This window comes from Mesoplodon densirostris, chromosome 11 (assembly GCF_025265405.1).
Source record: "Mesoplodon densirostris isolate mMesDen1 chromosome 11, mMesDen1 primary haplotype, whole genome shotgun sequence".
Taxonomy (NCBI): Eukaryota; Metazoa; Chordata; class Mammalia; order Artiodactyla; family Ziphiidae; genus Mesoplodon; species Mesoplodon densirostris.
Genome location: NC_082671.1, coordinates 23,475,277 through 23,489,821, shown reverse-complemented (window position 1 = coordinate 23,489,821; position 14,545 = coordinate 23,475,277). Strand labels below are relative to the sequence as shown.

The 14,545-nt window shown below is 39.1% G+C and overlaps 1 protein-coding gene across 1 annotated transcript in view; it reads left to right on the top strand.

The window, feature by feature from the left end:
* Nucleotides 1-14,545, top strand: part of ITPR2 (inositol 1,4,5-trisphosphate receptor type 2) — a 538,352-nt gene that overhangs the window by 302,719 nt on the left and 221,088 nt on the right. The window contains exons 35-37 of the mRNA XM_060113623.1: nt 1,869-2,059; nt 7,542-7,684; nt 13,226-13,334. Coding sequence (XP_059969606.1) covers nt 1,869-2,059; nt 7,542-7,684; nt 13,226-13,334 — 443 coding nt within the window. The remainder of the gene's footprint in view (nt 1-1,868; nt 2,060-7,541; nt 7,685-13,225; nt 13,335-14,545) is intronic.

Here is a 14,545-nt window from a genome sequence, read left to right as displayed (position 1 = left end):
CCCCTTTGACTCTTTTATGCTCTACAAGATTCCTTAACTTTTCCAGACTGTCAGCTTGGTCCTTATTCCTATTTTTTTCTTTTTCAGCCAATTTTGAAATGTTTATTTACACAATCATATTTTAATTTCCAAGATTTCTTTCTTTTTTTTTTTTCCTAATGTTTTGGAGGCACTATGTGCTCACATTTTCTGAGGACAATAATTACAATTATTTAAATATTTTTTGTGCTTCCCTAAATCATTTGTTTTCACTGGGGCTAGTTATTCTTAATGTTCTTGGTTTTCCCTGTGATTCTTGGTGGTGTGTCATAAAGACCTATAATGACTGGCGCGGGCTTCCACTGCAGTTTTGAGGTTCTGTTTCTCTACTAGCTTTCTCATGTAAATGACAGGGCTTACCCTGAGTTCTGGGTGAGGGGCTGAATAAATGATACACAGGCTTTCTTGGAGTGTGTGTGTGTGTGTGTGTGTGTGTGTGTGTGTGTGTGTGTGTGTGTGTGAAGCAGAAGGCAAGCTGGGAATACTAACAAGTGTTAAACTAAGGAGGGCTTTCGTCAGGGCTTGGGATCTTTTGTATATTTTCTCTTCTTTGAGCTGCCTTCTCTCTCCCCGCTGTGCTACTGCTTATTTGATGAGGACTTTGCAGTTTCTTCAAGCTCTGTTCTGCTTCTCTGTCAATTCTTAACCCCTTCATTTGGCATTCTCTCCAGGCAGGTATTCATGTTTGTTGAGAGAACATTTCTGCATGTCTTTAACTTTCTCCTCTGGGTAAAAGCCTCTGCTGCCAGCTGCTCTGTTTATGCTAGTCAGAGGGATGAAGGCCTTCACTTCCCAGATATTCAGATGCTATTCCTTCTTGAGTTGCCAGATGACTTTCCCATCCCCTGTGACCACTTTGTGTTTATCTGGGAACCTAGGAAAGCCTGTTCTAACTCTAATCTCTTGTAGAGCAATTTATTCTTTCTTCTTTCTCTGATGGACAAATCCCATCTTCATTCTGCTTGCAGAAATGCCTCAACATTTCTGTTTTCCTTATGGCAAGCATTCTTATTTTTCAGTATTGTGATATAAGTGTATTAAAATATAAATTTCAGTGGATCCTGGGAAGAAAGAAAGACATGTACTGTGTACTGTCTTCCAGTGCAGATTTTTTATACTTGTCAATTTTTTATTTCTTCTCTCAGGTGTTTTACCACATGCAGTTTTGTGCATTTGTGCATGTTTGTGCACAGACACATACACGTGAATTATATTAATAAAATGGACTGGCAGGATTTTATCATGTGTCTTCTGTCTGCTTTTTAATTTTCCTTTGCATCTTGGAAGGTACAAATTTACATGGTTGGTACACAGTGTTTTGCTATATGGGTGCTGTGTAAAGTGCGTTTCAAACATTAACCATCAAGAAATCACATAAATTCTTGAATGTTTAATGAGCCCACTTTAATAATTGGTCTTAAGAATTGAGATACTTTCAAGTTAAAAACTTTTGCAGTTATATAAAATAATTTGACAGAATTTGAAGGTTTGGCATTTTCTTTTTTCCCCAATTTTATTGAGATATAATTGACATATAATATTGTCATTGATATATGTATATATTGTGAAATGATTACTACAATAAATTTAGTTAACAATCATCATCTCACATAGTTACAATTTTTTTCTTGTGATGAGAACATTTAAGATCTATTCTCTTAGTAACTTTCAAATATATAATACACTATGGCTAACTATATGCTTTACATTACATCCCAGAATTTATTTATTTATTTTTTATTTGTTCTATCTTTATAAAATTATTTTGATAGCATGCAAGTAGCTTTAGTCAAATAAAGAGGAAAATATTTTAAATCTTTCTTTTTCAGCAAAGAATCGTGGAATTGCCATTCCAGTGGATTTGGACGGCCAAGTTAATACTCTTTTTATGAAGAGTCATTCCAATATGGTACAGAGAGCGGCCATGGGTTGGAGACTATCAGCTCGCTCTGGACCACGCTTTAAGGAAGCTCTTGGAGGGCCTTCTTGGGATTATAGAAATATTATTGAAAAGTTACAGGTACAATAAGAGCCTGAAATGGCATTAATATTTTCTAAATTATAATTTTTAATATATGTAGTCACATAAATAGAATATGGTTAAAAATATCAAATTCTAGTTTGCTTTACAATGTCCTACGAACACCACCCTTTTAAAAAGCATAGCTTCTAGGTAGAAGTTGTGTTGAGTTGTTTTTGGTGAGTATGTATTATTTAATGTGCTCTGATAGAGTAATGGGTCTTAATAACTTCAATACATTAGGTAAAATAATTTACTGTGAAGACTCATGTAATAAATATTCACAACCTTGCTTCAATTCATCTCTAAGTATCCTTTTATACTCCTTTGGTGAGAATGGTGTGAGCACCTTTACTCCCAAATTATTTGCATAGTATCCCACTCCTGTTTTTGGCCGGGACATTCTGGGACACTGAGTAAAGAGAGACATTGTATTAGTCTGCTTGGACTGCCATCACAAAATACCACAGACTGGGTGGTTTAACCAACAGAAATTTATTTTCTCACAGTTCTGGAGCTAGAAATTCAAGATCAAGGTGTTAGCAGGTTGTTTTCTTCTGAGGCTTCTCTCCTTGGCTTGCAGATGGCCTACTTGTCACTGTGTCCTCATATGGTCTTTCCTCTGTGCATATGCACATCTGTGCCCTAATCTTTTCTTATAAGGACACCAGGCATTTTGGACTAGAGACCATCCATATGAATTCATTTTAACTGAATTACCCCTTTAAAGGCCCTAACTCCAAATATAGTCACATTGAAGTACCAGGGTTAGGGCTTTATCATATGAGTTTTGAGAGGGACACAATTCAGCCCATAACAGATCTCTTCCCTCTCACATAATTAGTGGAAGATTTCATGGGATGAACTGGGGTGTGGCTTGAGGAAAGTTCTTGGCATGGAGAATGGTCAAGACATGAACTGGAATAAATATTGTAAGAGGTAATGAGTAGATTAAATGGTGAAGGTTCAGAGTTTTGATAGATGAGCGTTATACGTGATTATAAAGACAAGTTAGGGACTTCCCTGGTGGTCCAGTGGTTAAGATTCCGTGCTTCCACTGCAGGGGCCACAGGGGCACAGGTTTGATTCCTGGTTGGGGAACTAAGATCCTGCATGCCACGTGGCAAAGCCAAAGGAAAAAAAAAAACAAAACAAGTTAGACTCAGTCTGAAAACTTGAAGTTTATAAGTCATTAAATGTTTTGAGGGAAATGTCATTATAAATGAGTAAGCAGTTATTGGTTTGCAGGATAGAAATATCAGGAACAGACTAGAGGAAGGCAGATTAATAAGAAATTACTAAAAATATCAGCCAGGTGGTGGTATCAATGAAATGAAAAAATAGGTGTTATATACAATAATGAAGGCAGGGTGAGCAGACCTGGTGGTTTTTGGATGGAGATAGAGAGGGGACATGAGGGGTGTTTAAGAGGCACTGCTGATTGGAGACTGATTGGAGACTAGGTGGTGTTATAGACTCTTCATTGTAAGAGGGAAGGAGAGAATCCAGTAAAAGGATGTTGGCTATGATCATTAAACATACAGTGAATTAGGTTTATAGGCTACTGAATGTATTGGAAGGTAAGTTAATATTTAGAGATAATAGCTGGAGTGAGGATAGTGGTTGGTATTGCTGAAATAGAGAGTATAGTGATAAGAAAAACAAAGAACATTTTGTGAGCAGCCGGAAGTGGCAGAATGGCCAAATAAATGAGAAAAAAAAGACACCGTCAGAAAGGAGGGAAGTCAGGTTCATGAGAGCCAGAGGGGTAGACATTTCAGGGGAGAAGTAAAGAGGGCGTACTTTAAACTTCTTTTAGCACAGTCATGGGCATTCACTGGATAAACATATATTTGATGAAAACTCCGTTCCAGCCACTGTGTTAAGTACTGGAGATAGAACCATGAGGTCTGTGCCCTCATAGAAAATGCGTTCTGATGCATTAAGTAAATGATAGGATATTAGAGAATTAAAACTGCTATGAATAAAATAAATCAGTATAACAATATGATGGAGAATCACTGGGAGAGTGATCCTGCAGTGAGGGAGCTCTTCTCTATTAAGGAGACAGTGAGTTGAGACCCAAATAATGAAGAGGAATAATCTATTCAAAGATAGGAGGATAGAGAGCTTTATGGGGAGGGAAGAGTAAATGCAAAGATGTTAAGGCAGGAACGTGGATGTGGGTTTGAAGAAGCAAGAGAAACCCATTGGGGCAGGAGTGAGCAAAGGAAGAGAGTATTATGAAATAAGGAGCCAAACCATGTAGAGACTTCCATGGTAAAGCATTTGGATTTATTCTAAATGTGATGGAAAATCATTGGAGATTTTTAGCAGAGTATAGGCATGACTTGGTTTACCTTTTAAAAAACACTGTGGATTTTGAATGGTGAATGGATTATAGGGTCCAGACATGGAAGCAGTGAGTCTAGCTAGGTAGTTATTGTATTAATTCAGGCAAAAGGTGTTGGTGGCTTGGCTTAAGGGGATAGCAGTAGCAATGAAGATAAGTAGATGAACTTTGGATATAGTTGGTCCCCTAGGGCCAATGGGACTTGGTGGATGGATGGATGAGATGTGGGATGTTGGAAAGAGAAATCAAGGATGAGCCTGAGTATGATATGATTGGATCATTTGCTAAGATAGTTAAGAATGGGAGAGTTGGAATCAGGCGTTCTGTATGGAGAATTTTAAGTGTTGGATGTCTATGTCAGTATCTCTGTGAGTGTGTCAAATAGGCTGCTGGATATATGAGTCTGAAGTGGTTTGGAAAGATGTCCATACAGGAAATAGAAATGTGGGGATTTTCAGCATACGTATGATATTAAAACCATGGAATTGCGTGAGATTCCTCGCGAGAAACTGTAGATATAGAAGAAAAAGGACCAGGAGCTACCAGGAGCTGGTAAAGGAGTGGTCAGGACATAGGTGGAAAATAAGGTGAGTGCAATGTTACAGAAGCCAAGCACAGAAGGTGTTTGACAGAGTAGGGACAAGTGTGTAAAATGCTTAGCAGTGGTTGGGTGACATGAGGTCAGAAAAGGAACCACTAGGTCTGGCAACAGGGTGATGATTGCAGCTAACTGGTACTCAATAATTACTAACATTTATTCATGAATGCTAAGTGGTCAGTACGTGTTAGAGCCTGGTTTTTTTTAACCATTTAAAAAAATTGAAGTATAGTTAATTTACAATGTTGTGTTAGCTTTAGGTGTTCAACGATGATTCTTTTTCAGATTCTTTTCCATTATAGGTTATTATAAGACATTGTAGAGGCTGTGTTATGTATTTACTTTTAATCCCCTGTAATTGCTAGTATCATTATCCTGGGTTTTCACGTGGAGAAATAATGAATCAGAGATCACATAGTTGGCCCATGATCAAAATAGGAGATAAAGACAGAATTCACATCATAGAAGCCTGGGCACAATTTGTTTAGTAAATGAAAGGAAGAAGAGAGGTAATCTGAAAGATAGGTATGTGGTAGTGATGTTTTATTAAATATGGTCACATTGGATAAGCATATTCTTTTCCCACCTTTGTATAATATCTAGTTTCCCATTTATGTGATTTCCTCTCTAGTAGTCTCTCTTAGCTGTCATGAGGAATTTCTCAGAAAGCTTATTTAGAGTAATTGAAGTAGAAATGATCACTTTTGCTACAAAGAGAGGAAAGAGTTAAACAACTTAACCCCTGAGATCTAGCCATAAGAAATCAAGAGACTACCAGGAAGAAAATAACATAAAAACACATGTTGTGAGACTTCCCTGGTGGCACAGTGGTTAAGACTCCGTGCTCCCAATGCAGGGGGCCTGGGTTCAATACCTGGTCAGGGAACTAGATCCCACGTGCATGCCGAAACTAAGAGTTTGCATGCCACAACTAAGGAGCCCGCCTGCCGCAACTAAGACCTGGTGCAACCAAACAAATTTAAAAAAAAAAAAAAAAAAAAAAAGCATGTTGCTATAGCTGAGAGTAACAATAAGCAGTTGGCAGTCAGTCTTCTGCTTAACAAAATATGCCACAGGTATGGGTGAATAAAGTATTGCTTTATGCGAGTTTTTTTGGTTTATTTTCTAACTTAGTTATCTTTAAAACAGAGGGGATGCTTTAATCATTAAAAAATGTTCAGTAAATTATCATTGCTTATAGTCCGTTTTAGAAACATGTCAGATGCTTTCAGCTATAATTAACACAATATTCAGCTAAAAGTAGCTTAAACAATAAAAAATATATCTTTTGCATAGCAAGGAATCTGGATTTGGGGCTCTTCCTGAGGTGTTTAGTTCAGTTGCTTGATAGGTCCAGGCCTTAACACCTTTGGTCTGTTGCCTTTCAGCTTAAGGCTGGTCTCCAAAGGTCATAAGAGGGCTGCCTCGTATTTTGGATTTTCACACTCTCGAACTGTCTTGAGATAGCTACTATCTCAAGTATACTATAGTATCAAGTATACTGTAGATACTACTATCATAGGTAGTTCCTAAAGAATCTGCCCCGTCCTCCCCCTATACACAGCCCCACACTCAGCAGACTTCACCAGATGTCTTATTGGCCAGGACTATGTCACATAATCATTCCTAGTCAATTACTGGCAGGGGAAATGGAATGACCATGACTGGCTTAAACTAATCAATCTTGTCTTTAGGCTGAGGGAGCTCATCTCCCTGAGAATGTTACCTGACTGAGAAATAAAATGGAGATTCTGTTAGCAAGGAAGAGGATGAGGAAAGGCTATTGGCAAGTGACCAATAGTGTCTATCAAAAAATATAATTTGAGGGCTTCCCTGGTGGCGCAGTGGTTGGGAGTCCACCTGCTGATGCAGGGGACACGGGTTCATGCCCCGGTCCGGGAAGATCCCACATGCCACGGAGCGGCTGGGTCCGTGAGCCATGGCCGCTGAGCCTGCGCGTCCGGAGCCTGTGCTCCGCAATGGGAGCGGCCACAACAGCGAGAGGCCCGCGTACCGCAAAAAAATATATATATAATTTGAAATACTATTAAGTGCCACTGAACCCTTGTATAGTACTACTAATGCTTCAGATAATATGTCAAGGAATTTTCCCATTGGAAGAAATGGTTAGTTCCGGATGACCAATGACATATGTGATGTCTTTTTTAGCTGTTTGCTGAGCATACCCCAATTTGATGAATACCTGCATCGTCTCTATTGCAATCTTAAACACTGCAGTGCTGGTAACAGTGGCTTTACTGACTTTTTATCTTGTCTGTATATCCTTAGAAATCATATAGCTACCCACCCCTCCCTTCTAGTACAAATGCAAAAGGAGACTCAAACAGTTTTCATACAGAAAACCAGCCTATACTTAAAGCACAGACATTTGGTGCCATGGGAAGTAGGGCGCCTCTTCTCTGAAATTCCCACATCTCATTCCTGGTTAGTATTCTTAAGGTTGCCCTATCTTCAAAGGATGAAATCTGAGTTAGGCCTTTACATGGTTTCTCTTGTGCTTTATTCCTTAGGATGTAGTGGCGTCCTTGGAGCAACAGTTCAGCCCGATGATGCAGGCTGAATTCTCTGTGTTGGTTGATGTGCTGTACAGTCCAGAGCTACTGTTTCCTGAGGGGAGTGATGCAAGAATAAGATGTGGTGCTTTCATGTCCAAGTAAGTGCGTACAGCCTGAGATGCTGCAGGTGCTGCTACATGGAGATGGCCTCTGACACCCCTGCTTTTTACTCTGCTGATGCCTGATGACAGTTCGCAGAGCATGTAAAAGGTCTAAAATCAGTGTTAAAATATACCTCCAAAAAATTAGTCTGATTCAACAGAAATTCTGTTTTGGTGACGTTCAAACTTATATTTATTAATATTTGCTGAAAATGAAATGTCATTATTGGGCACAAAATATCACATAAAAGAGTATCTTGGTTCTGATTCCTTTCTATAACTGTACGGTATGAACTTTTAAAAGATTCCTGTTTAAAGTCACTGATTTTCATTAACAGAGAGAGGAAGGAAAGGGTAGTAGCATTTATCGAGGCCTTCCTATGTGCATTGTTATCCTGTGCATGCTTACCTGTGTTATCTAATCTGCACAAATGCTCTGCGAGGCTGAGCCTCATTTTAGAGATGAGAAAGCTGAGGCCCAGGCATGCTTCCGGGAAGAGCTGTTAAGTCTCCACCCAGCACCTCCCATGCTGCCTTGATGATCCTCATCTGTAGCTTTCTCATTTACGTATTTCTCTCAGCATTTCTGTGGTACTGTCAGGTCTATTAGAGTAGATGTGTTAATCGTAGCATATTTTCATTTTAATGGTAAAGGAACCATTCTTAAGGAAATAAAAGCAGTTGTGAGAAAAAGTATTTAAGTAGCTCCAGAAAGAAAAGACAAATCTTAATGTTGAGGACCCTTGGCTGAGTGCTTTGTGCAAGTAATCACATGTAGACTCAAGATGTCCAGTCAGAGGTGCTTGGTCACCTTGGGGAGAGTATCTGGATGGAGAGTCAGAAGAGGCTTCCAACCCTCTTGACCATTATCCATCACAGCCTCTTCCTGTGCCCTTGAGGATACAACTGAAGTGGTCTCAAAACCTCCTCTACTGACATACTGAGGGAGAAATTGAAGGTTGTGGAGACACAAGAAGTATGTTCTTTCTTTTACCAGTTAAAGCTAGGATTCGGGGAGAGAAAACAAGGTATGGGGTGCAAAGAACTGACTGCGGGGGTCATGTTGAAGAATAGGTGGGTTTCTATATTATGGCCAGAGTCACGGATTCTTGGCTTTTTTTTAATTTTTTTTTTTTTGCCGTACGTGGGCCTCTCACTGTTGTGGTCTCTCCCGTTGCGGAGCACAGGCTCCGGATGCGCAGGCTCAGCGGCCATGGCTCACGGGCCCAGCCGCTCCGCGGCATATGGGATCCTCCCAGACCGGGGCACGAACCCGTATCCCCTGCATCGGCAGGCGGACTCTCAACCACTGCGCCACCAGGGAGGCCCGGATTCTTGGCTTTTGATCACTATATCTTAAGGGACCTGGGAAGAATGGGTTTGTCTGGACATTGGCCAGTCTTCTAATAAGAATTTTTAAATGAAGAGGTCCGGAGTGTCTGCAAAACTGATGATGGTGGAAGCCATTGGGAAAAAAAATTAAGTAGAGATATTGCCTAGTATAAAAATAGGGTCTTTGACAAATATACTTAACCTCCCATGAATAGGTATCAATGTATAGAATATAGGTTAAAAAGTGGGTAATAAGCCTGAGAATTCTAACTCCAGTATATTCATATGATACTATAGCTATATCCCAGAGACTTGATAGTTTAGACAAGTGATTGGCAAACTCTGGCTCACAGGTCATTGATCATTTTTGCAAATAAAGTTTTGTTGAAACACAGCTACACACATTTATTTACATATTGTCGTCTATGGCTGCTTTCATACTATTGTAGAAGAACCCACTAGTTGCCTAGTCTGCATGGTCTACAGAGCCTAAACTATTAATATTTACTGTTTGGCCCTTTAGACAAGAGTTTGCTGATTGAGTGTCAAGAATTAGAGTGTCAATACAGTAGCTACTAACTATCCATGGCTACTTAAATGAAAGTTTAAATTAATTACAATAAAAATAAAATATTTAGTTCCTCAGTTACATTTGCCACATTTTAAGTACTCAATAGCCATATGTAGCTAGTGGCCAACAACTAAGGCAGCACAGATACAGGATATTTTAATTATCACAGAAAAAGTTCTGTTGGACAGCATTCGTCTAGAACTTAAAGATATAGGTCTATAAGAAGGTAATATAAAGTAACTCAGAATATCAAGAAAATATTGACCTGTGCTGAAGATGAAGCAAATCTGTTGAAATATTAGGTAAATTCAAAGGACAGAAGCAGAGTGATATGATAACGGGAATATATCACAGGCCCTACACCCAGGTGGAGGAAGAGGATGTCACACATAGTGTAGTGGTTAGAGAAAAGATTTTTGTTCTGTTGTATGTGTGTGATTGTAGTATGGCCAGAGGCTCAGGGATATCTGTTTACTTACTCCTTCCTTAATTCTGGGAAGAACCAAGAGTTTTATTTGCAAAGATATCTATTAAAATTAGAGTCCAACTTCATTAATTGCTGTAGACCTTAAGTGGGTCTCCTGACTTCCTCAAGTGAATTTAATTCCTGGAACTTGTTGGGTCAGGTGGGTCTGCAGGAGATGTGAGGGCTAAACCCCAGGAAAGGACCAGATTTCACATAGAGTAAGAGAGAAGAGAAGAGGTCATTGTGGGTGTTAGCTTTTTTTTAAAGGACTTCAAAAGCTTGGCTATTTATTTATTTATTTATTTATTTATTTATTTAAGGCTGTGTTGGGTCTTCATTTCTGTGCGGGGGCCACTCTCCATTGCGGTGTGTGGGCCTTTCACTATCGCGGCCTCTCTTGTCGCGGAGCACAGGCTCCAGACGCCAGGCTCAGTAGTTGTGGCTCACGGGCCTAGTTGCTCCGCTGCATGTGGGATCTTCCCAGACCAGGGCTCGAACCCATGTCCCCTGCATTAGTAGGCAGATTCTCAACCACTGAGCCACCAGGGAAGCCCGGGTGTTAGCTTTTATGGTGGCTGCTTATAGTTCATTCATATCAGCACTCACTCCTCTCTTATGAAGGAAGAAGCTCAGTGTTTCCCAAACTGTGGTATGTGACTTGTGGAGAAGAGGCAACTGTTAATTTTAAAAAATGAATTAGGAAAGAATACAGAATATCAGAGTGCATCTTATAGAGTCAAGGTAACTTTTGCATTAGTTTTACAAATACACTCACATACATGTATTTGCATGGTGGGGTTCATAGAAAAAAGTACTTGAAAGTCACCTGATCTAACTCAACCAAACATTATATGATAGACGAATACCTGTATAAATCCCGAGCAAGTGTTCATTCATTCCCACTGATATTTTCAGATGGTTAGTGAATTAAATATTTTATCTAAAGAAAAGTTAAAGAAAATGGAAATAGCCTAAGAGAGAAAAAAAATCAAAAGAAATTTACAGTGTCCATCAAATGATTTTCATATCTTTAAAGACTATATCATGTGGGGAAAAAAGACTAAATAGCTGAAGTTTTAGAGAGGCAGGTTGTTTTTTTTCTTGTCAGGAGAACTTTAGAACAATTATTTTGCCTGACCACATGGACATATAGCACTCTGCCCAGATGTAACATGTCTAAAAGGGAATCACTATTCCTTCACACTGTGAAATAGGTGTCATTTAAAAGTATCATTGTCCATCTACTGACCCAACTCACCCATTTCAGGCATCTGTGGTCTCCCTTCCCTCTCTTCTTCCACTTTCTGTATGTCATCGTTTGCCAGGTCTTGGCTATTTTGTTTCAATATTGCTTTTGGTATCCTTACCCCATCACATGCCCTGTTCATCTCTTGCTTGTTGTCACTCTTCTGTGCCCTTGTTCCCACCTCCATCTGACGTATCTTTGTCACAAGTAGGCAGGGTCATACAAGTCCTTTAACACAGTGGTTCCCTATTTTCTACAGAGTAAATTCCAGACTCTTTAGCATGATATTCCCAGATCCTTCTTTTCAGACTGCACCTCTTACACTCTCCTCTTCCATGTCTTTAAGTGTCAGCTGGCAGTTGGAGCACTTATTTCCTGGACGTGCCATCAGCTTTCTGCGTCTGCCCTTTGTTCATTTCCTTTGCAAGGATGGCTTTTCTCTCCACTCTTCCCTGCCAGGTGAAATCTGTATAGTTAAGTGTTACCTTGTCACCGAAACCTTCTCTGATCAGCCCTAAGCAGCTCCCCCAACAGAATATAACTGTTTCTTTGTCCAGTTTATGGCATTTGCCACCGCCTCTGCTATAGCACTTACCGTGTCACATAAGAGGCAGCCGTGTACAACCTAGTGTGTGTCAGGGCTCTTCATCAGTGAACTGTCCTGTCTCCACAAAGTGGTGCTTCAGAACTTTGGCTCTGAAGTCAAATGGTCCCGGGGTCTATTTCAAGAACCCACCACTGAACAACTGTGTAACCAGAGGCAAGTTACTTTATCTCTTTGGGGCTCTGTTTTCTCATTAGCAAAATTAGCCTGATAATAGAAACTATGACATTAGCTTGCTGTGAGGATGAATGGAGAAAATGCAGGGGAAGTCCTCATACCTCACCCTGAGAGCTGATAAGCACTACTGGCCATTATCTAGTGAAAGCTCACTTTTCCTCAGGGCTCTGTCCCTCAGGACTCCTGTTATGTCACTGAAATCAGATCATGCCATTATATTTTTAGGAGGACACATCTCACAGGGTCATTTTGAGAACCAACTTTTTAACAACATGAGCTATATGTGCTAAGCTGTAAATTCAGATTCTGAACGTCTTACTTGATTGTGAATTTTTGGAGAGTTATAGAACTGTGATCTGCAAACTTTTCTCTTGACAGAGCGCCAGTGCAGAGGTTACCACTGTAAAATTAATTAGAGTCTTTGCCCAAATTATAGCAAAAATAGTCAATGGGTAGACTGTGTTGATGTTACTTTTTTTTTTATTCTAATCACAAAAACTGCCTGTTTCTACCAAGCCCTAGCAGTGAAAAATAGCAATTATTATTATTATTATTATTATTATTATTTTATTTTTTTTTTTTTGCGGTACGCGGGCCTCTCACTGCTGTGGCCTCTCCCGTTGCGGAGCACAGGCTCTGGACGCGCAGGCCCAGCGGCCGTGGCCCACGGGCCCAGCCGCTCCGCGGCATATGGGATCCTCCCGGACCGGGGCACGAACCCGTATCCCCTGCATCGGCAGGCGGACTCCCAACCACTGCGCCACCAGGGAGGCCCTAGCAATTATTATTAATGGAAACTGGAAAGCAGCCCATTAATGCTAAGGTTCCAAAGTTGTGTACTGCTACTCTACTATAGAGTTAATGTGATATAGTACATAGAAAATAATATAGTAGGACATAATATAATAAAATGTAATATACTGCAGATATTCATGTGCACTGGGATAAACTGACTGTAAAACAAAGGTTTTATAATACAAAGCTTATAAGCTGAAGTATAATTTTAAAACTTTGACAACATGTATCTGGTTTGCTTTATACTCTCAAATAATAGTGTGATTTTTTTTCCTCTAGTATATGATGTTAGTATATAGCTTGAAGAGAAACCACTGTCCTATTAAAGTTTAATGTTTTCTTTTAAGGTTGATCAATCATACAAAGAAACTGATGGAGAAAGAAGAAAAATTGTGCATTAAAATTCTTCAAACTTTACGAGAAATGCTAGAGAAGAAAGACAGCTTTGTGGAAGAGGTATTTAAATTTTTTTCGTAGTATTTGAAAATAAAATAGAATTTCTAGAATATTATAATGAATGAATTACAATAGGCTATTATATAATTCCTTGCATTATGTATTAATAGTGTTGTGTACTTAGATGAATTAGATAATTTGAGTTGCTATGCTATTCAACTCTCATGTCTGCTTTGATTTGAGAAGGAACTAAGATTAGAATGGTCCAATATTTGGTTTATTTTTTATTATATTTTATCTTGATTATGTATATTTTTCTCATATAACATCAACAGACCAAGTAAATTTTTTTAACAATGAACAACTGAGATGCGTTATTAAGATTCTGTATAAAGTTCTGCTGTGTATTGAAATGGTCTGTGCATTTTGGAATATGTTGATTTTTCATTGTAAATATATGTTCATGTCATTTTCCATAATATTATGCCAAGTATTATAAAATAATACTTTTTAAAATAAATGCAACTGTAAGTTTCTATTCTTAACTGTATTAATGTAAGTATTGCACAGATGACTTTTCAGGCAATATCAACTTATAGATAATAATTGTCAGTCTGTTATTAAAAATGACAGCTCAGTTGCTCATTAAGAGATAGCTAGCAGCATGTTTAATACCCAAGGTGATACACTTAAATATAAAATATATATCTAGTGTAGGTTTTTTTAACTAGCTACCTTTACCCTTTACTTTTTTTTTTTTTTTTTTTTTTTCCGGTACGCGGGCCTCTCACTGTTGTGGCCTCTCCCGTTGCGGAGCACAGGCTCCGGACACACAGGCCCAGCGGCCATGGCTCACAGGCCCAGCCGCTCCACGGCATGTGGGATCTTCCCGGACCGGGGCACGAACCCGTGTCCCCTGCATCGGCAGGCGGACTCTCAACCACTGCGCCACCAGGGAAGCCCTACCCTTTACTTTTATGCTAGGTATCAAACATAATTTGTACCATGCTCCTTAATAATTTTTTTGGTCTGTTTCTGTAAATACTAATCATCTACTGTGTTTAAAATTGGAAGGATTTTATTTTTATTTATTCATTTATGTATATGCTCTCTAATTCCAAAAAGATTGTAGTGGTAGGGTTTTTTTTTTAAAAGTATATTAATAGAAGGGGCATAGCTTTAAAATGCAGCATCTGAATCAGATGTTTCTTCAGTAATCAAAATGACTTCAGCTTTGTGTTAGTTCATTTAATCTATATTTGAGAAACATC